Source organism: Pongo pygmaeus, chromosome 8 (genome assembly GCF_028885625.2).
Source record: "Pongo pygmaeus isolate AG05252 chromosome 8, NHGRI_mPonPyg2-v2.0_pri, whole genome shotgun sequence".
Lineage (NCBI taxonomy): Eukaryota > Metazoa > Chordata > Mammalia > Primates > Hominidae > Pongo > Pongo pygmaeus.
The window spans coordinates 8,116,683-8,137,738 of NC_072381.2; the positions used below are offsets into that span (position 1 = coordinate 8,116,683).

Consider the following 21,056-nt stretch of genomic DNA (forward strand, 5'->3'; position numbering starts at 1 on the left):
TGGTGTGTGTTGTTGTGTGGCAGAGTGCACTTTAAGGAACTAAACCAATCTGAGTATTTGTAGGAGGGTAGAACAATTGAAAAGGGAGGGTGACGCTGAACACTGATGGGCAGAAAGAAAAATATTATGTGTTTTAGGGAAAAGAAACAAGATGTTGGAAACCTGGATGAATAAATATGTGGTTCTGCAGCTCTACACACAGCTACTCTATGTGGCCACACGTTCTTAGGAAGATTGGAGATTCTGCCACTGATTACCTCTTCCTACAGGATCTCCTTTTTCTTTATCCAACAGGTGAACTTCATATCTATGCGGCCATCGTGGAGAACTGGACACACTGTTTCTATTATCTATCAGTCATTTACTGATCCGTCTTCTACCTCCACATGTCCGGTGACTTCCCTTTATATTTAAAATCCAATCAAATGCCTTAGCTTCTAGAAATGTGGTCTCATAAAACTCTCAGGATGTACCACAGGATTGAAAGTGGCTGGTGCCGGTGCCAATTAGGATGAGGCGCTTGCCTTCAGGAAGAGTCCCAAAGCCAAGCTGTGACTCCAGGACCAGGGCTCTGGTCCGTCTCTCTAGCTGGTTCAGCTCTGAATCCACACCTGAGAAGCATGAACACCCGCCCAGGGACAAAGGGGTAAAAGGCTGGTGGTAGGTGCTTCAGGGAGGGTAAATGGAGCCAGGGAGGCCTGAAGCAGGGTGCAGCATCATGGAGTGCGAGGAAGAGGTGACCAGCAGTGGGTGTTCGTGTCTGTGTGTGGCTGTGAGTGGGTCCGTGCCTGGGCTGGGACTCTAGGCATGCACCTCACTCAAAAATTTTTCAGTGAAAAGATTGCCTCCAGAAAGTCCTAAAACCTCGGAGCAAAGCCACCCCTGTCCCCTCAGGCATGTTGGGTTAGGGCGGGTTCTGAGCAACTGGGCTCCATTGCTCCTTAGTGTGTAAGTTATAGACAGTTGTCCCTGTATACAGAATGTCATTTACTCTCTCTTCTCTTCTCGCCCTCTGTCACCCCCAAGTATATTTACATGCACAGAAACCGGAGCCATGAATCAGTGAGCCAGAGTGGTGGCTTTTAAAATTCAGGAAGCGACTTGGGGCTTCATTAAAGCAGTATCTTTGCCGTGTGCCTGGCCCAATGTCCACTCGTCAGAAATAAATCTTCAGCCCTACTGCCCAGGAAGTCCGACCAAGCTACTGACCAGGGAGGATTTCTCTCACTTTGCTTCCATCTCGGAATAAATTCTCTCCTTCCTCCCCTACTTCCTTCCCACCCTCAAACCTGCCCCAACTCTCCTGGAATACCTCGCCCTGATCAGCAGGATTTCCACCCCTAAGCCCATCGAGACAGCGAGAAATGTTCATCTGGAAGCATTTGCCCCTGTCTGACCGTTAAATTGGAAAACAGCTGTATTTTTATTAAGCCCTTTGGATTTTCTTTTTAAAACGTGAGTCTCTTTGGCAGTCAAATTTCCTTCCTTCAAGGCATCTTCCCTTAAAGATAGAATTGGGGTGATGGGGAGATGTGTGTAGGCCATCAGAGTTCACAACCCCTCACCAAGGAGTCACTTTAGACCCGAGAAAAGCAAGTGCCCGCGTCAGCAGAAACGGAACGGGGAGGGAGGCCGCCAGATCGACGGGAAACAGGCGGAGAGAGGGTCGCCGGCGCTCAGGGCCCGGGTGGCCCGGGGGACGGAGGAGGGATAGGAGAGCCCGCCCTGGGCCTCAGAGGGTGCTGTTGCGGGCTGCAGGTTCTAAGGGAAAAGGGCTTTCCCCTGGGAGGCGAGCCAAAGGCAGGGAAGGGAGAAGGAGGAGCAGGAGAATGAGGACCAGAAGCCGGAGAGGGGAGCTTGGACAAAGACGCAAGTGGCCCCTCCGGCCTAGTGGACGGCGAGTTGAGGTACAGTTAATGCCCGGGCCAAGGAGACAACTGTCGCCGCCTTCGTGACCGATGCCCCCTCCCTGGGCTCCCGCCCTAGTCCTCACGGGGGACCAGCACGCGGGAAGGGAGGAGGCGGTGTTGGGACCCTCCGGGGGTCCGGCATGCCAGCGACACTTCTCTTCCCAGCAGCGGAGGCCTTCCTGGGGGACAGGCCAGGTAGCCCCTATCCCCCCGACCTCGTTCGTCAGGGCAACAGGTTGGGTGCAAGTTGTCAAGAGATGGTCTTCTCCCTGCGTCCTCGAAACGCGCCAAGAACGTGGCTCTGCCACTTGGTGGCGGAAAGCGGGAGGCACGGGGCAGGAAGGTGGAGGAGGGGCTGCATTCATGACGACGGGGGGCAGAGAGGGAAGGACTTCGGGACTCCCCAGAGGGCAGACAGACCTGGCCAGTTTGGCAAATCATAAATCCCTCTTCCTGGACCCTCGGCCTAAACCTGCCCCCAGGGTGTGCAGCGGAGGCGTACAGGGGTTGGCTGACGGACTGGGGTGCGCCTGGGTGGAGGCTGGTTTGGGGTTCTGGCGGCTGGAGGCAGGCCATGCAACCAGAGGAGATGGCAGGAGGGCCCACCGCTCAGAGCTGCGGCCCGGCTCCTAGCGTGGTGCCCCCAGCCTGGGCATCGCACTCAACTGCTCTCTGATGCCCATTTCCACAAGGGTTCGCTCTCAAACCACCTCCACCTCGGTCCACACCCCAGTTCTCCCGACTCTAGGGACCAAGTGCCTCGGCCTCCCCGCCACGAAATGGCCACCCCCAAGCCCTTTGCCCCATGAAGATAGCAACTCCTTCCTACCCAACCGGTTGGAGCACAAGAAACTTCTTAACTTCCTCGCCCAGCCACAGACAAATTTTGTTTTATTTCTCCCCAAAGATTTATTTATTTTTAAAGTCAGTCTCCATATTCTTATTGTATAAATATTGTGAAGGGAAAACGCTACCTGTCAAAACAAATGGACTCTGGCCTTTCTACCCCAATGTTTATGGAGTTTCATTTTACTCTTGCCAAAATTTATTCATGACAGATTCTCTCTCCGTGGATTATTTTGATCTCCTCACCAGCAGGGGTAGGGATGGTACCGGAGAGAGGTGGTTTTGCAGGGAGGGCTGGAGTTTACATGGCCCTATGGGTGGCCCAGCGGGATCATTTTCTTTCTGACATTTTATCTCCAGCGCGATCTCTGATTCCTGCTTTCTTATCTCACTCTCCTAGAAGGCAGATTTTCCCTAGAAGTCTTCTTAAAAAAGAATTGAGACCCCTAGAGAGTGCCCCCAACCTCTAGTATGTGTGCCCAAGGATACCCCATCTCCAAATATTCTCATGTCTACCCCGAGGAGGGTCAGGGGGTAGCAGCCAATCACCCAGCATCCTGCACCTCCTAACTTTTACGGGGCCACTACGGCTCAGGAGAGATGAAAGTAGAATGGGGGCGTTTTGGAGGCGTCAGCATAGACAGAAACAGGAGAAATAGTCGGAAGGGAGAGGGAGAGCCCTGGAGGGCAGAGACCCTAGCTCCTTTGACCTGCTAATGGATGCCACTGGCCGGACCAAGACAAGCTCCCCGTGGGTCCCCACTGCTCCCAAAAGTGGAAGGAAAATGCCACCCATGGGTTTATGCCTATGGTAATGACCTAGTCAACACTTCTGATGACATGTATAGTGTTAATTCCATACTTGCCAGAAGACAGCGGGCTGTGCAGGCGCCAGGGGCCGGTCACATTTCAGGCCGCCTTTCCCCACCCCCGCCAGCTCTGTCAGTTTCACACACCCCTGATGTGCGGTTTGCCTGTTTGCAAAAGGGGGTGAAATTCATTCCCTCGCTCTTTCTCCTTCCCTCCCTCCCTTTCCCTCTTCGCAACCCGGAAGAGCTCCGCTCTCTACAGTGAGCAGGAGAAGGCGGAGGGGAGGAGGCTCCCAGGAAGAACGCACATCGCCCAGGTTTTACCTCTCGCTGGAAGCCCGCCTGAGATGCGGTGAGCAGTTCCAGCGGCCAGGACGGCAGCGGCGGCCACAGTGGCGAACTCTGCCTGTCCTTTCTGCCTTCAGATCTCCGGGCGAGTCAGGAAAAAAAAAAATAAAAAACAGCTGGCCCTCGGGAGCAAGCTGCCCAGGTCAGTGAATATCACTCTCTTCCCTCTCTAACTCCGCACTCCCTCTCTCCGCTCCACGTGGAGAGAATTAGGAGGAGGCCTCCTCTCCAAAGGGCAGACTGCCTCTGAAAGAAACTAAACTAGAACCCAGTTCTTATTGTTCTTTTTGGTCACTGGAAATCTCTGGGTTTCTGTGGTGACCTTGGGCGGGCACGGTGTGTGAGTGTGTGGATGTCCTCGTTTGCAGGAAAGAGCTGGTAGAAGTAGGGATGTGAAGAAAAACCCAACGGAAGAATGAGAGCCCGTGGGAATGCTTGGAAAGGGCCGGAGACGTTTCCCACTGCAAGGAGGGCAGAGGATTGGGGAAAACAACCCCTGTGCCCAGGAGCCTTCTCCTAAAGGTGGCTTCAGTGTCAATTTCATGTTTATTTTCCTCTGTTTAAAAGTGTGTGTTGAGGCTCATTGTCTCTGCATATAATTAAAGAAACAGCTGTGCGCTGTAAGATAAAGTTGGAACCCAGATGTGTCTGCATCTGGCATACCCCCGGGAAGCTAGGGGTCCGAAGCTTCTTTGCTTCCAGGAGCACCCTGAGGTGGGTGAGAAAACCGCAGCCTCCCCAGAGGGTGCCCAGGGGCATCTGACGCGGAAGGGGCAGAGAGGACAAGATTTGGACTTAGCTCCCAGGACATCAGACCAACAGACCTCCAAAAAGTCACTCAGAGGCAGTTCCCCCCTGAAGACAGATAATGTTAAAATGTCAAGGAAGTGGAGTGAATCTGGGCAGGACAGCTGCTATACACGCCTTTTCTTTCTCTCGGATACCAACAGGGTGCCTGAGGAAAGTGACACGGGTGATTCTGGCAAGGGCAGGGGGAAAGTGAGTCCAATGGCGCGGTATCTCCCTCGGCTTGGTTTCCATATTTCCTGGTCCTACTCTCCTCCCCATTGTCCATGCTCACCAGGATGCTGGGGTCGCAGATGGGAGATTACGAATTTTAAAGGGATCCATGATGAAGTAGCATTTCCGAAGCCTCCTCTGCCTAGCGGCTGCTGCCGAGAACGTAGTAGTAGTGGCAGTGGGTGGGTTGGGGGTCTAGCCAGGCAGGTTGAGTCCATCCAGGCGTCTGTAAATGAGATGTTTGGGGGCCCAAATGGCTGGCAGTGTGTGTGTATGTGTGTGTGTGTGTGTGTGTGTGTGTGTGGCTTACCATGACATGTTTGTGCAATTCAGAAGAACGGAATTGTTTTCTACCCATTTGAACCCAGTCGGGGCGTGGTGTCAGTTCAGACCAAGACCGCATTGGGTGTCGGGTCGCATAGGGGGTCTGATTATGGAGTCTCTCGGTGGGATCAAGCAGGAGGCCCTGCTTGCAGCTTCCAGCCAGCTGCCCCGTAAAGCCCTAAGTCCCAGGCCCAAGAAGCCGCAGTGCTTAGAAAATGCGGAGCGGCTGCAATCCACGGGCCCATCCTCCACTCTGCACAAGAGATCTCTGCCAGCCCCAGCACTGGGGCTATTCTGTCCCCACCAAAAGCAAGGAGACCTGGCAAGCTGCATTTTTCTTTATTTGACATTTGCACCCTGCCTTCTTGCAGAAGATAAACGAGGTGGGGACAGTCAGGGGCGCAGAGAAGGGACGGGAGTGGGAAGCTCTGAGCATTGTTGGTAGGGGTTTTCTGTTGGGTTGTCTAGCTGCCCCGGGCCACACAGAGTGCCTGGGGGACCGGCAGGAAGGTGGAAGCCAGGTGGCTGAAAACCCCTCTTCTGGAGGTTAAAGCAGTTTGTGTCCTGGAACCACAGGAGGTGGCAGGGAATTAGGGATCCTGATAAGGAGTGTGGGGCAGATCCCAAAACCACCTCTGTCCTCTAGCATTCGGTTATTTTTAACTATTTCTAGGCTGCACTGAAGTGATGTCTCGTTCTTGGTGCCTGAGCCATTTTACACATAAATATGCATTCTTCTCCTGGTATATCTTTGTGTGCAGACCAAATCTTTCCCATCACCTCTTTTTTAACTTAATGGTTGGAATAACCAGAGAGAGGCTTTGTAGCCTCCAAGGGAACAAACTGAGGAATCTCCCTTTTGCTTTGGCTGCTGGGCTGACCCGAGCTGGGGTGCAGAGGTGGGTGCGGCAGCGAGCAAGAAGCTGCTGCCAGAGGCGTCCCGGCTGAGGTCCACCGGGTATCCATCGCTGCCGGTCGTTGGATGGACTTCACTAACGCTGCTGGCGTTAGTGAAGAACAGGAACATGCGTCTGGTTGCTGTTTTGTTTTACATAACAAATTGCTTAGGGTCCGCGAGGTGGTAGGCAGCCTAGAGCTGAGCTGCCCGGAGGGAGAGGCTGCGGGTAGGGGGCAGTCAGGGACCAAGGGAGGCCGGGAGAAGGGTGCGCATGCCAAACTTCCTCCTTTGCACCTCTGAGTCAGGCACAAACATGGATTTTTTTTTTTTTTTTTTAACCAGGGGGTCTCTAGCATGTCCAAAGGAAGACAAGAACGGTTTGTGCTTTTAAAAGCGCGCCTCTACTCTCTCCAAGATCTGAACGGAGTCCCCCTCCCCCTTTTTTCCTATCCCTGCTGTGAACACACCCCCTGCCAGATTGTCCCGCTACAATCACACTTCAGTTCCTAGGCTAATCTAGATGAGTCAAAACACAATAGTCCCCAGATAAAGCCCTCCTTCTCCTCCTAAAAGGCCAAACTGAAGCAGACGGAGGAGACTCGGCTGAGGCCAGCGCTGGGGTCTGGGGCTGTGGTTGGCCAGGGAGCTCAGGAGCTGGGTGGCTGTGAGGATGTGGGTGACCAGGCCGGGGGAGTGGAGCAGGTGACTCCGACTGGCCGGCCTGAGCACCGCGTGCACCCCACCGCACCCGGCAATGCTAAGGCCTGGTGGGCCAAGGCTTGAAATGGTTGAATTTCTGCCAGCCTGGAGCCTTTCCTTGGTGCAGGGGTCGGAGTCCTGGGTGCTATAGCGGCGTGGCTGAGGGGCCCCCTGGGAGGGAGGAGAGGTCGGGTCTAGAAGTAGCAAGCCCCTGGCTAAGAGTCACTGATGCCTCTGGGGGCAAGGTAAGAGGTCCAAAGCCCGGGAGACCCAGGGCCGCCGGCTGGGCTGCCTCCATCCCGTCCATTTCTCCCGTGGCACCCACCTGTCCCCCCACCTGCCAAGGCCAGGAGGGAGGGAGAGAGCTGAAAAGGGCACTTTTCCTCCAGGGTGACTCCAATTCCTTTCCACTCACCCTCAAGGCGTGTTCCTTCTCTCCCACCCAACCCAGGGCTCCCCCCAGTTGCCACCCCTCTCACGTGTGCATTGTTAAACCCGAAAGCAGAAATCCCCTGCCTTCTCCCTTCCTGTCTCCCCCTTTCCGCTGCACCCCTACCTACCCAATTTTTATCTCGCTACAATCAGGGGTTTTCTCAACCGGGGAAAAGGTGGTAGTGGCGGTGGGAGGGTCAGGATCCCTCGAAGTGGAGGCCGGGGCCGGGCTGGGGGCGGAGTGCGGGGGCGGGGGGAATCTCCCAGCGCATCTCCTCTTTTTTGACTCTCCCCACGGCTCGCGGCTCCTCCTGGCCTGGGCGGGTTTCCTTCCGAGTTTTAAACGGTGATAGATGAATAAGCAAAACAAACAAACAAACAAACAAAAAAAAGGAAAAAGAAAAAGAAAAAAGAACTAAAGGAAGGAAAAGAAAAAAGGGTAAATCAAATCACATACCATCCCCAAAACGATGGCTCATTTCACGGGGAAGGTAGACTCCTGGCCCGGGGCGCGTGGGCGTGGGAGCCGCGAGGAGAGTTGCCCCTTGGACGCATCCGCCTCCATCATCTTCCCGTTGCCAGTGAGTTTTAGGGTCCCTCTTTCTCCGCTTTCCCCCAAGTTGCCTGCTCTCTGGGTTTTGTTTGAAGAGAGCCAGCCTTGCTGGGCCGGGATCCTCAACCAGCATTGCCCACTGCCCGGCTGCCTTTTCTTCCCCTTTAGATCTTGCTCCCCACTCTCCGCATTTCAGCTCGCAAGAGAAAGAAAACGGGGGCCCGAGTGGCAGAGGCAGAGATAATATGTATTTAACCTGCGCGGTCCGGGGCGCCCTGCCGCAGCGGGCTCCCCGCGGTGTGGCCCGCGCAGCCAGGGCCAGCGGCGGCGCCTGGAGCCGTGTCCCCGGCATAACCCTCCCGCCCGGCAGCCGGCGAGCTGTTTATACAGCTTTACCTGTGCTATAGTCCTATCCAGTAAAAACCCTCGCTCGGCCAGGGTAACCTAATCCAGGGGCCGAGGCGGAGGAGGGGGCGGTGAGGCTGGCTGGGTTGGAGAGGGAGGTGTGCGCGCGCCACTGCCCTGGATTTCTCCTTTGTCCCTCCTCCCACCACAGGGAAGAAAATAGGGACATGGTTCGGGTGACCGAAATGGGGACCCGGGGCTAAGGAGGAAGGAGGCCAGTTTTCACGGCCCGGTCCTCCGGCTTCTCTCGTTTGAACAGGCGCTGGGGACTTGCGCGGCGGCCACAGCTGGGCGCGCGCCGCGAAAGGCGCGGCGGTCCCGCGGACGCCCGGCGTGGGCTAGCGAGGCCGGCCCTGGTCTGGCTCAGGTCGCCCTCGCCCCGCTTTCATCTTGCCCCAGTCGCCCTTTACAGTTCCCACACCGAAGGCAAAGCAAGCAAGGAAAGAAGCCGGCGCCTCCCCAAGCGGACCCACCCTTCCGCGCAGCCTCCGCCACTCTTCCAGAGCGCCCCGGTGCGGACTGCGGCGGGCGCAGGGATTCGAATTAAACGCCTCTGGGCGGTTATTGTCTTTCGCTAATTGCTCGAACAATGGCCTCTATTAAAATGGAGACACCCAATTAAAGGCCCCGCCGGGTCGCTCTCGGCTGCCGGCAAAGCTCTGGCCCCCCGCCTGCGTCGTGCAGACCGCGGGGCCGCGGACCCGGCTGGTGCGGGGTGCTGGCGCCGGCCTCGACACCTTTGGCCTCCACTTCCTCCCCAGACTCACAGCGACAGCGGCCGCTTCACACCGTTTTTATTGACCGATCGCAGCCCAGCAAGATTGATCGAGCTGGAATGGGAAGGGACTTCTCCTCCCCCAGGCCCGGCTCGCCAGGGCCTCGGGCCGTGCTGCAGTTTCTGGCCTTTGGTGTCGCTCCCCGCCCCCCGAGCCCCGCAGATTCCCGGCTGCTTTTCTGTCTTTAACTGCGCGGCCGGGACCGCCCAGGCCGGCGCCGGGGCTCCGAGGGGAGGGACTCGGCGGCTCGGCTCGGCTCCGCTTCTTTCTCCTGCCTGCAAATATTTGCTGCCTCGCTGGAAATCTGACGATTTCGCGCGCGCTCTGCTTGCAAAGTCTTTAAGTAAACACGCTCAAATGACCGCCCCGGGCGTCCCGAGGCACGCTCTCTCCCCCTCCGCGGGATTAGTAACTTTAGGACTTCGACCCCGGGGCTCCGCTTTGCCTGTTACCCAGGTCGGGCAGCGCGCGGGCGCCCGGGGCCGCTTCTCCCGGCACCTCGGCCCCGCGGAGCTCGCCTGGAAGCACGGGTTGCCTGGCTCGGGTGGGTGGCGCCGGCCGCGAGCATCTCCGCGCCCTGGGTCTGTAGCCCTAGGGCTGAGCCCCAGAAAACCGCGCCTCCTCTCTGCGCCATGGCCTCTGCTTTCTGTACCCAACTGGGTTTCCCCACTTCCACTGGGACAGGGTCTCTTCGCCCCTGGGAGGGCAGGTGGGAGGGACTTGCACGTGGACATGTGTTTGGGGGTGTGTGTAGGTTCCAGCTTAACCCCTACCGAGCGGAGAAAGTCCGGCTCCATTTCTCACCTTTTCCCCAAGAGGACACACATACCCCGCTCAACTTGACGCCTAAAGCAGCCGCTTCCAGGCCTGGGGTTTCGGATAGGCCAAGCCAGCAGCCGCCGGCCCGCACGCCGCCCCGGGCCCCGGCTCCTCTCCAGGCGGTGGCCGCGCCGTCGTCTGCTCGGCTGCGGGATGCTTGTTCCCAGGGTCCCAGGCGTCCAGGTTGATCGCCAGCCCCTTACCCTGGTGAGGGAGGCCTTGTGCCCTACAGAAGCCCCGGGCCCTGCGGCGGCGGCGGAGGCGGCGGCGGCGGCATCCTCCTGGTCGCCTCCTCGCTTTCCTCCACCCGAGCCCCGCCGGCTGCTCCTTGGGAGGAAGGGGACTCGCTAGACCAGGCCGAGGCCCAGGTACCTGGGAGGGGGTCGCGTCAGGTCTGCGGGAAGGCGCTCAGGCTTCTCCGCAGGAGGCCAGGATCAGCTTTGTGGCGGTGGCACTGGGAGAATCAGGACCACCTTTCCCCCCTTACCCCCGGCCCAGAGCCCCCTTTCCCTCCCCCGCCCGCCAAGGGAGGAGCAAGCCCGGCCTGCTCTTGCGGGCGAGGCGGGTCAGGCCGGCGCCTGGCCTGGCCCGGACCCCCGCAGCCCGGCTCTCCGCCTCAGGCCACGCGCCGCAGCCTCTCCAGCCTCGCTCCCTTCCCCCTTCCTTCCCCGTGGGTCCCGAGGCCGACCTCGGCCCTCCCTCCTCGGTATCCCCCTCCCATCCTTTTCCCTCCCCCGCTGCCCTGTGCTCCGGGCTCCGGGGCTGGGCCCGTGACGTCAAACCCAGTGTGGCGTCGGCGAGACTGGCCGGCGCGGGCCATCAAAAGAGCAACGTCCTCTCTCCCAATTACCCACTGTCAGTCCGGGAACAGGGGCGGACCGGCTGGGAATTAAATGTTAAATACCCCCTACCGGCTGGCTGCATTACCCGGGGCATCCAGCCCCAGGCCCCCCACCCCTCTCTGCCAGCCTCAAACCACGCAGACCAAGAAGGGCCTTCGAGATCTTTTATTTTTCTAAAGGTGGGGGTTGCCCTTCTCCATCCCCGGCCAGTCCGACTTGGTGCTGGCGATTGAATTTAAACGAATAATCCCCACTTCCCCACCCAAAATTAGCGGATGGGCGCCCTTGCACCGGAAGGCCTCCTCACCAGTCTTTTCTTTTTGTCTCTGAAATAATTCTTAGCCTCAGAAGTTAGCATTTTCAAGACCTGGCATCCGCAGCGTTTCTGTCGCGGGGACTTCTCTCTTCGGCTCTGAGGTCTCCGCGCGCAGGACCCAGGGCAGCTCTTGGTCTTACGCGTGGCTGTGAGCTGGGCTCACGCTGCGTGGCGCATCCACCCCTCGATTGACGCGCGGAGAAGCATTTTTCAATTTTTCTTTCAGCTTCTATCCTTAATCTTAATCCCGGGCTTCTTAGCAAAAATGCGTGTGCGTTCGTTTCTCCTTGTTTATGGAGAGGTTTCCGGTGAATGTTAGACAGCAACTAAATAATTAAAAGGTTTAGGGAGCGCTGTGAGCAGGAGAAGATGCGGGCAGCTTGGCTGGCCCAGGAGAGACGAGTGGTCAGAGAACGAAAGGAAAATCGATGCCTCTTAACTGGGCCGCCTAATAACAGGAGACCAAGTGGGCTCAAGAGAAACGTGGGGGGGGGGGAGCTTTCTTTAAAAAAATTGGGGTTCTTTCTTTCTGTCCTATATATGGAAATTCAGCCCTGATTTCAAACAAACATCTGATTTAAGAAGGTGAGGACTCCAAAGAAGATCCAAACGCAAGATTAGGAAGATTCACGTTTCCACTACTTCTTCCAATACATTTCACTAATCTTTCTACAGGGATAGTGTTTTAAAACACGACAACCCTCACACACCAAGGTGAAGTTGAATATTGTTGTTGTTCCTTCACCGCATGAAAGGAATCCTTCAGAAGTTACTTTCAGGGACGGCTTCTTCTATCTCGAATTTTTGCATTTGTAGGGAATTTTATGGGGTAGAGGAGCGAAGAGGGAACAATGTCGCCAATTCAAATAAAACCCCAAATTAAGCTCTCAGCCCCATCGGTGGGATAGCCTGCGGGGGAACCCACTCCCTCTCCTCGCAGCATTGCCCTGCGAGCAGAGAGTGGATTTGGAGTCTTCTTTTCCCGCCTGACCCCTGCTCGCCCGAGCAGCATTTTCGGGCCAGCGGCTGCAGCCACCCGGGCGCCGCTAGGGGATGCAGTGGCTCAAAGGACCGAGCAGGCCGTACAGGTTGGAGCCCGCGGGGCGGGCCAATCGCGGCTAGGCCGCAGCCTCGCCCGCTGATTGGCCCCTCCAGGACCCGCCCCTGCTCGCCCCGCCCCTCTCGCTGGGGCGCCTCCGAGCCGCGTGCCCTCCGCCCCGGGGTGCCCATTGCGCAGAGCGTGGCCTGGAGACCCGCGAGCCGGGGAAGGTCGCCGTGGAGTCCCGACCAGAGGCCGGGGTTGGGGTCGGTGCAGACCGAGGGCTGGTTTCCTCGACTGGGGGAGAAACGCCGGGAGCCGGAGTAAGTGGGGCTCCGGGCGGGGCGAAAGGAAAAGTTGGGTCCCTGGAGTGAAGACCGAGTTCTTTCTGTCCGTCTACACTGAGCGTACTCGGGGAATGAGTTAGAGCCAGTCTTTTCCTCCCCTCCCCCCTTCTCATCCCTCACTGTTGCCACTCAAGTCAAAAGCACACATTGATTACAAATATTAGGTCTGGAAAGGGCAGCTGCAACAGCTGGAGCGTGTTCACTCTGGGGGCTTGAGAGCGCAGAAGGCTCGGGAAAGAGGTGACAATGACAACAAAATTGACGCGGACGCTCCAGTCAAAGGCATCTCCCCTTTACCTGATGCCTCGCCCTCTTAGGAAGTCGGCCCGAGAGGCAATTCTCAAAGTACTTTGACATGAAACATTTTGTTTTTCTGATCAATTTAATAACGCGCACGTTTCCCCACATCGATACGCTCTCCCAACACCCTGCATTGGATCCTAATAATGATCCATGCGTACCTATTTTTTAAAAGTCTGAAAAAGAAAAGTCTGCCCATTGAAATGAACTTCATGAATGGGGCAGGCTGGCTGCACCGGGTAGGAATCGTCCACCCGACCCGAATGAATCGGCAGGAGCCGCGGCCACATTTAAAGGGCCAGAGCGCGCGTTCCCTCCCGTCCGCCCCCAAGCCCCGCGGGCCTCGCCCACCCTGCCCGCCGCCCCTCCGCCCGCGGCCGCCCTCTGCGGCGCCCCTTTCCGGTCAGTGGAGGGGCGGGAGGAGGGGCGGGGGTGCGCGGGGCGGGGGGAGAAGTCCTGGAGCGGGTTTGGGTTGCAGTTTCCTTGTGCCGGGGATCCTGTCCCCTACTCGCCAGCGCCAGGCTCCTCCCCCCTCGGCGCGGATGACACTAGAACCTCCTTAAGTTGCGTCGCGCCACAGCTGTCTGCGAACACTGAGCTGCCTGGCGCCGTCTTGATACTTTCAGAAAGAATGCATTCCCTGTAAAAAAAAAAAAAAAAAAAAAAAAAAAAAAAATACTGAGAGAGGGAGAGAGAGAGAGAGAAGAAGAGAGAGAGACGGAGGGAGAGCGAGACAGAGCGAGCAACGCAATCTGACCGAGCAGGTCGTACGCCGCCGCCGCCTCCTCCTCTCTGCTCTTCGCTACCCAGGTTGGTACTGGTGACTTTTCTTTTTTTTTTAAGTTTGATTTTTTGCCCCCAACCACTTGGGAGGACCTAAATCAATTTTAAAAACTCAACTCTCCTCTTTTGGAGGTTTTCTAGGGGCTGGGAGGACGGTCCCGGGACCGGTGTCCCCGAGGGAGGGACTTGTCCTCCAAGTTGTAACAGTCAGCCCTGGGACTTGCCCTCCAAGTTGCTCAGCCAGGCCCGGCTCCCGCAAGCCGGGCTGCAGGGACGTCCCCGAGAGACCTGCGGACTCCGCGGTCGTGGCGCCGCGTTCCTGTGCGGGTCTCGGGTGCGCTGGGCTGGCGGGCGGCGCGAGGGGAGGTGGTGCCACTCCAGCAACTCAGGGGCTCATGCAGGTCTCCCCTTCTCTCCCTTGCAGGTGACCCGAGGAGGGACTCCGCCTCCGAGCGGCTGAGGACCCCGGTGCAGAGGAGCCTGGCTCGCAGAATTGCAGAGTCGTCGCCCCTTTTTACAACCTGGTCCCATTTTATCCTGCCGTACCCAGTTTTTGGATTTTTGTCTTCCCCTTCTTCTCTTTGCTAAACGACCCCTCCAAGATTATTTTTTAAAAACCTTCTCCTTTGCTCACCTTTGCTTCCCAGCCTTCCCATCCCCCCACCGAAAGCAAATCATTCAACGACCCCCGACCCTCCGACGGCAGGAGCCCCCCGACCTCCCAGGCGGACCGCCCTCCCTCCCCGCGCGCGGGTTCCGGGCCCGGCGAGAGGGCGCGAGCGCAGCCGAGGCCATGGAGGTGACGGCGGACCAGCCGCGCTGGGTGAGCCACCACCACCCCGCCGTGCTCAACGGGCAGCACCCGGACACGCACCACCCGGGCCTCGGCCACTCCTATATGGACGCGGCGCAGTACCCGCTGCCGGAGGAGGTGGATGTGCTTTTTAACATCGACGGTCAAGGCAACCACGTCCCGCCCTACTACGGAAACTCGGTCAGAGCCACGGTGCAGAGGTACCCTCCGACCCACCACGGTGAGTGCTCCCGGGGTGCGGGGGCTCCCGCAGGCCGCGTCAGCCGTCCCGGCTCGGGGAGGTCGCGAGGGACCTGAGGGCGGGGAGAGGTCAAGCGAAAGCCCCCATCTGCCGTTCCTGGTTCATTTACAAAAAAATTGGGGCCCGGAAATGGGCGAGGAAGGCCTCTGGCTCGTCGCAAGAGTGTGTTTTGAAAGAGTCGCAGCAGGCGCCTCTCCCGGCTGGTGGCCCTGGGGCCTGGCGCTCACCTGGCGGGCGCCAGGCCGCAGCCCTCCATCCCTGCGCGGCTGCAGGTTTTGGGGAGGGGGTGTCTCGGGATGTCCCCAGGCGCGGGGTGCCCTGGCTCTGCCTCCGCGGGTCCAGGCTCTCTGGGCCCGGTAGCTGGCGCCGGCCAAGCCCGGCTGGAACCCGGCTCTTTCAAAAAACCTGGCGTTCCCTGTTACCCGCTAGCTCTTTCTAGGCGGGGGGGCCCTCTGCCAGCGTCCCTCAATTCGCACATTTTCAGAAAGGCCCCAGAGACCTATTTATTCACACGCTTCTCCTTGACCTTTTCCCAAAGCTAGTGCCTTTGGTTTTTAGACAGGTCTCCTACCTCCTGGCTTCAGGAATGGAGTTCTGATGCTGAAGGGGTTTGGGGGGGAAGACCCCTGTCTTAAGTTTGAGACATCTGAGATTTCCCAGATTCCCGGCTGCACAGAATTTTCCTGCGTCTTTGCTTTCAAGTTGCCTCCTTGCCTACAACTCTTGCCTTACTCTGTCTCTGGGTACTGCCCTCCATTAGCCTCCCACCTAAGACGTAGGATACACCCCCGTTTAAATAGAGGCAATTCCAGTACCACCTCTTTCCCCCTTTCACCTGGAGAAGTTTAGGAGAGTTCTGAAATGTAAAAAAAGACCAGGCCTGTGTCGTTTGAGGAAAAAAGATCGAACACTTTCCAGCTCTAAGTTTGTTCCTAAAGAAGAAACAGGGGTAAAACATTGGGCAGAAAAAGTATGGGGCTTTCTGAGCCCAGCCAGACCGAATTCGGCCCTGATCCCCCTACTCAGAGCCTGCCTTGGCACCGATGACATAGCCCCTCCGGCAGCAGGCGTCCTCTACCCTGCTGTCGCCAGGTTTTAAACAATCGTTTCTGCGGATGGGGCGCTCTTTGCCCACGTTCTGTGCAGATCAACAGTTAAGTGGAAATGCGGTAGAGGCAGACTTAATATTATTTACTATACTACTTCCTGCATAATATGAATCTTGACCCTTGGTGTTCAGAGAACTCTCTTTCCCTCTCCACTCCCCTCCCCTTCCTCTCTCTTAAGATTTTAGTTTCAGTATTGTTCTTAATGGTTGAATCGAATGTCAAATGCTGAGGCAGGTACCGGATTTAAAGATCAAGAAGTGTGTGGATTTGCACTTGCTTTTTAAATGTACCCCTCAGAGTGTATGAGTTACAGCTACCTTAAGATTGTGTGTTTTAAATGAAGGCTAAACAGACTCTGTGTCTGAGTCATCTTTCATTTAAAATAGACACATCAACTGGAATTTTGTGTCTTAGGGGCTCAGGTGAAAATTCACCTATGGCACTGGTGGGATCATAGTTTTATTGAGGGTGCATGGGGCTTACGTTATCTCCTTCTCCTTTAGGATTTGGGAGGGTGAGAAAAGCAGAGAAAATGGCTATCCCAGGGTCCAGCCTTGGGAACTTTCTCCAACAGCCCGAGCAATGAAAATGTCCCTGCAAATCCCATTTCAGGCCTTTTGCGGGCAGCCTGGCCGTTTCTGAGCAAGCACTGAGTTGGGTTTCCGGGAACTAACCCTGAAAGTCTCCTGACTTCTGTCCCAAGGCCTCTCCTTCCTGCATTTGGTGCTGGGAGCTGGGCCTGACTCCAGGGTCGTTTTCTGGTGTGGAGCAGTTGTGGGGTCGGGCTCCATCCTTCAGGCCTCGTCACCCACAGCCGGCTCTCTTATCAGGCTGGCTGGGATTAAGTCCGAGTCAGGGAACTCAGGGCCATTGAAGGAAACCCATAAATCAAGTCAGGTTCTAGAGAGAGACCTTGGGGAATGTGATTTAGGCAGTGTATCTGGAGAGGCCAAATAAGCAAAGGGGCCCTTCTCCCCCTGTGCAGCAACCTCTCGGGTGTCAGCCACAGGCCCTTCATTCTGCTGCATTTGATGGGATATCCCTGTGGGAGAGATGGGTGAAGGTTTCTGTGCCCAGCCTGACCCCTAGGTGTGCCAGGCGGGTACTCCGGGGACAGCTGGGATGAGAGAGTGGGCCTGAGCTCGGGCTTTTGATGAAAGGGAGGCCAGTGCGAGGTAGAGAGTCCCCAGGTGTCCCTGACGGCCTCCCAGGGTCACGCTCACCCTCCTTCTCTCTCCTGCCCTTTCCCCGTTGCCCCACAGGGAGCCAGGTGTGCCGCCCACCTCTGCTTCATGGATCCCTGCCCTGGCTGGACGGCGGCAAAGCCCTGGGCAGCCACCACACCGCCTCCCCCTGGAATCTCAGCCCCTTCTCCAAGACTTCCATCCACCACGGCTCCCCGGGGCCCCTCTCCGTCTACCCCCCGGCCTCGTCCTCCTCCCTGTCGGGGGGCCACGCCAGCCCGCACCTCTTCACCTTCCCGCCCACCCCGCCGAAGGACGTCTCCCCGGACCCGTCGCTGTCCACCCCGGGCTCGGCCGGCTCGGCCCGGCAGGACGAGAAAGAGTGCCTCAAGTACCAGGTGCCGCTGCCCGACAGCATGAAGCTGGAGTCGTCCCACTCTCGTGGCAGCATGACCGCCCTGGGTGGGGCCTCCTCGTCGGCCCACCACCCCATCACCACCTACCCGCCCTACGTGCCCGAGTACAGCTCCGGACTCTTCCCCCCCAGCAGCCTGCTGGGCGGCTCCCCCACTGGCTTCGGATGCAAGTCCAGGCCCAAGGCCCGGTCCAGCACAGGTAGGAGCCAACTCTCTCCTGGAGCCTTTTCTCCTCCCTCCTCCCCTTTTCCTCAATCCAGGGCCGCACCCAGAGGGACCCCTCAGGGGAGCCGGGTTGTCCCAAAGCCTGCTGAGATGCCATTTCTTCCCATTCTTCCTGCCGGGAAGGCACTGCATGTCCTCCCACCCTAGCTCGCGCCTGGCCTCGGAAGCAGAGAGGAAGTGGGATCTGATTTAAAACCCCCCAATGAGCTGGGAAAGGAAAAAAGACAAACAAAAACAAAGTCATGCCCTCTTCTGCCTGTCGCAGGACTTCTGGATTCGGCTGGTAACCTTTAGTCAGTTTCCAAGACCAAATGTAAGGCCGAGGGAATAAATCTTGAGTGTTTCATGCTAAAACGAAACCTCCTCAAGCCTAAACAAACACAGGTCCCTCTATGACCCCTTTGGCCTCTGTCATTCTGACTGTTCCTCTCGCTCAGCTCAAAGGGGACCACGCAGTGAGGACAGTCCTTTATTAGACATGTAGACACAAAGTGTGTGTGCATGAGCCTGGCCAAAGCTGCACGCATGTTCTCTGCGTGGAAAAGGGGGCTGTCAGCTGAACTGGGAGAAAGCGGTGGCTTTGCATTGGGGAAGCAGAGTTGAATGAAAATCAAACGTCGCCTGGCCCAGTTAGTTACCTGCAGCATCTCCTAGAGCTCTCAGTGCAGTCAGGGGCGGGAAGCCGTATTAGGACATATTGCTTGGCTGAGCTGCAGCCAGAGGAGGTAGAAAGGAACGGAAAAGTGCTCCAGGTGTGTATCTCAGCTTCCTGTGCTCTGTTCCTTTCCAAAATGCAAACGCTGCCTAGCAGCACGCTGCATTTTTATTCAGTTGGTGTCATTACTTGCATGAAAAAAAAAAACCCACACAAAATACTTTGGCTTTAAAAATAAATCGATCCATCACCAATTCCATTTCTAAACAAAGTAATTGAGTCAAAAGAGAGCTAGGGATTCTCTGATATGGATTTAACTGTATTTTTAGACAGGGTTTGGTGAAGATTTTGATGTCTCCTTAGGCGTGTCCATTTCAGAGTGGGTATCTGTTCTCTGATCGGCTCCAGGTATCTTGCTTCCGCTGTCTCTCTCTCTAGATCCTATATAGAAAGCAATCGTGGAAATCACTTGTCTTTTAGGGATGAGATGAGCAGCCTTGAAACTGAGCTCCCAAAGCTCCGGTTTGAAAAACTTCAGAGGGAGTACTCTGGGAGCCCAGTGACCATGAGATCAGTTTTCAGGATTTTTTTCCAGGGTGACATTCACTCCGACTGCCTGAGCAGGACTGTCTCTATTTAGTTGATATGTTTTAGCTAATCCAATTATTTTCAGACTGCTGCACGCGACAGTTGCATTGTTTATCCCGAGCCAGGAACTTTAATAGAGTCCGGATGCGGTTAGGCTGACAGAAGAACTCAGACCTGCATGTTCAGTACATGAAAGTAGGCAGGAGGGAGAGGGAGGCAGGCTAGCTGGTGGAGTCAAAAAGAAAGCAAGAGGCCGGGAGAGCTGGAGGCACAAAGTGGCCGCGGTGCCTGGGAGGGGCTGGGCTTGGGGGTGGAGGGAAGTATTAAGAAGTGGGGTGCAGCTTGACTCAGAAACACAGGCTGGGGCGCCGAATCTAAAGAGAGCAGACCTGTGCATTTTGAGGTTGTGATGGGATTTCTTTTCTTTTTCTTTCTTTTTTTTTTTAAGTTCTCTTTTCTGGCAAGGCTATGAGGTTGGGGAGAGCTCGTGGTATCTGAGGCCGGGGTAGTGGTTTGTGTGGGGGGAGGGGACAGAGTGACTTTTCCAAGATACTCTGGTTTCTTTACCCTCATTTCCGTGTTTGATTTCTCCCCCTCTTGTGCACACTTTCTGCGTTAAGTTTAGTCTTTTCTTTCCTCTCATTTCTTTCCGTAGGACTGTGAACATGGAGGGGAGAAAGAGAGGGCCGTGGTTTCCCTAAGCCAGAGCTAGGAATACCGATACACCGATTTTGGTTTTTTTGGCGAGGAGGAGAGGAGGCCATTTCAATTTGGCCTTTTTACTTCCTCCTTCTTAATTCCTTTCTCACAGTCATGAAAACCAAGAACAGCACACCTGGCGGGGGCGGCGAGCGAGCTGGGACTTTTGGGAGTGTGGAGGGGAAGTTTCGAGAAGCCCCTCCTTGTGCAGGGGTTGGAGGTGGTGGGAATTCTTGAGGAGGGGATTCTCTTGGTTTTAGTGGTTGCGCTCTCTCTCTCTCTCTCTCTCTTTTTTCCCTCTTTAACATCTTCTTTGCAAATGCATTTGCTGAAGGAGGACACAGAGAAGAAAGAGTTTTTGGGGTTGTCGCTGGAAACGGTTGAAGTTGTGGTTAGGGCACCTATTGCTGCCTTAACGCCTGGGCTTTCGGGGCTGGGACGAAGCTTTTGCAAACAAAAGACAGAGTCTTTGTGTCCAGGGCCGCTTCTTAGCTCCCCTGCCACCTTTCCAGTTGGGCATCTCCCTCCACTGTCCTCTGATCGAGCTCCTGCCCTGCTCCCTACCCCCTCCCACAGCCTGGTTTAAGGGTTTCAGGCCAAGGCGGAGCAAGAGGCATTTGCCAGCAGCTGTTGAATGTCAAGAGGCCTCGCCGCTCTGTGGTTCTTGTCACCTAAGAGAGAGGTGTCTGCCTGAGCAGCTCACAACAGGCAGGGGTGAGGAGAGGCGAGGAAAGAAGGCAGGAGAGAGTCAGGGCCTCCATTAGGAAAATTGGCTGTTTGCTGAAGTCACAGACCAGAGGCAGCAAGGAAAAAAGAAGAAGAAAAGCTCATAGGAGGCAATGGCAAACTTGCCGAGTGAATCAAGACAGAAAATTACCCTAGTGTGCAGAACCTTGTTGAAGAGGTAACCGTTGCTAGCTTTCAAGGTGTTTCTGAAAAGGAAGCTATCACCCTCCCCACCACCCTGCAAATGAGAGGAAATCAGACTGATCATGTCAGGCTGGGAGGTCCCCCAGTGCCAGGGTGCCCAGGAGCCGGGTGGCAACCAGATTCCCCGCCTCCAACCAGAGTGGCCTCTCCTCACACTGCCCTCTGTCCAGTGCCCAAGTAGGGGAGGAGCCCGAGGGGGTCCCCTGTCTGGGCAGGGTGGGGAGTGGGCCTGCAGTCCTAGCTGGGACAGGGCCAGTGTTGCCCCAGAAGGGGCTGACCCAGCAGCCACCGGGGACACAAAAAGGCAGGCCTGCGGCCTCCTGGCTTGGGCTTCAGCCGGTTACTCACCCACTCACCCTTCACTCTTTCCTCCCAGCCTCCCCCACATCAAGTCTGCCACATCCCTCAGGCTTTTGACCCCAACTGAAAGGTGTCTGGGTGTGATTCAGGCCTGAGCCTTTTTCAAGAACTGAGAAGAGCCGTTGGGTACTTAGGAAGGCGCCTTTGGCACGCACTGCAGCGTGTTTGTGTTTAATCTCAGGAGTTCTGGGGCACAGCGAAGGCTGTCTGGGGACCCTAGGCTAAGAACCATTTGGAATGTGGAGCAAAAAAAAACCTCTCTTACATCCTCATTTTTTTTTTTTTTTTTTTTGGAAAAAACAAAGTAGACAAAAACTAGCGGGCACCATCCCTGACTTTCATGGAAAAGGGTGCAAGACCCTCTTCCAT

General features: G+C 56.4%; 2 protein-coding genes across 7 annotated transcripts in view; one reads left to right on the forward strand and one right to left on the reverse strand.

Annotated features, from left to right (window-relative positions):
- Window positions 1-3,800: 3,800 nt before the first annotated feature.
- The window catches only part of GATA3 (GATA binding protein 3), a 29,622-nt gene continuing 12,366 nt past the window's right edge, over window positions 3,801-21,056 (forward strand). The window contains exons 1-3 of one of the 6 annotated variants that reach the window (XM_063669536.1): window positions 3,801-4,055; window positions 13,891-14,500; window positions 16,893-17,429. In XM_063669536.1, coding sequence (XP_063525606.1) covers window positions 14,260-14,500; window positions 16,893-17,429 — 778 coding nt within the window. In that variant the 5' untranslated portion in view covers window positions 3,801-4,055; window positions 13,891-14,259. Of the gene's footprint in view, window positions 4,056-12,176; window positions 12,360-13,164; window positions 13,494-13,890; window positions 14,501-16,892; window positions 17,430-21,056 lie in introns of those variants that run through there. The other 5 variants (XM_063669538.1, XM_054436318.2, XM_063669537.1 and 2 more) reach the window with 5 other exon arrangements.
- LOC129006394 (uncharacterized) lies at window positions 9,022-12,065 on the reverse strand. Its single transcript, XM_054436000.1, has 2 exons — window positions 10,989-12,065; window positions 9,022-10,166 (listed from the first exon to the last, which is right to left on the reverse strand). Exons 1-2 carry the CDS (start codon window positions 11,037-11,039, stop codon window positions 9,867-9,869), a joined length of 351 nt encoding a protein of 116 aa, XP_054291975.1. The 5' UTR covers window positions 11,040-12,065; the 3' UTR covers window positions 9,022-9,866.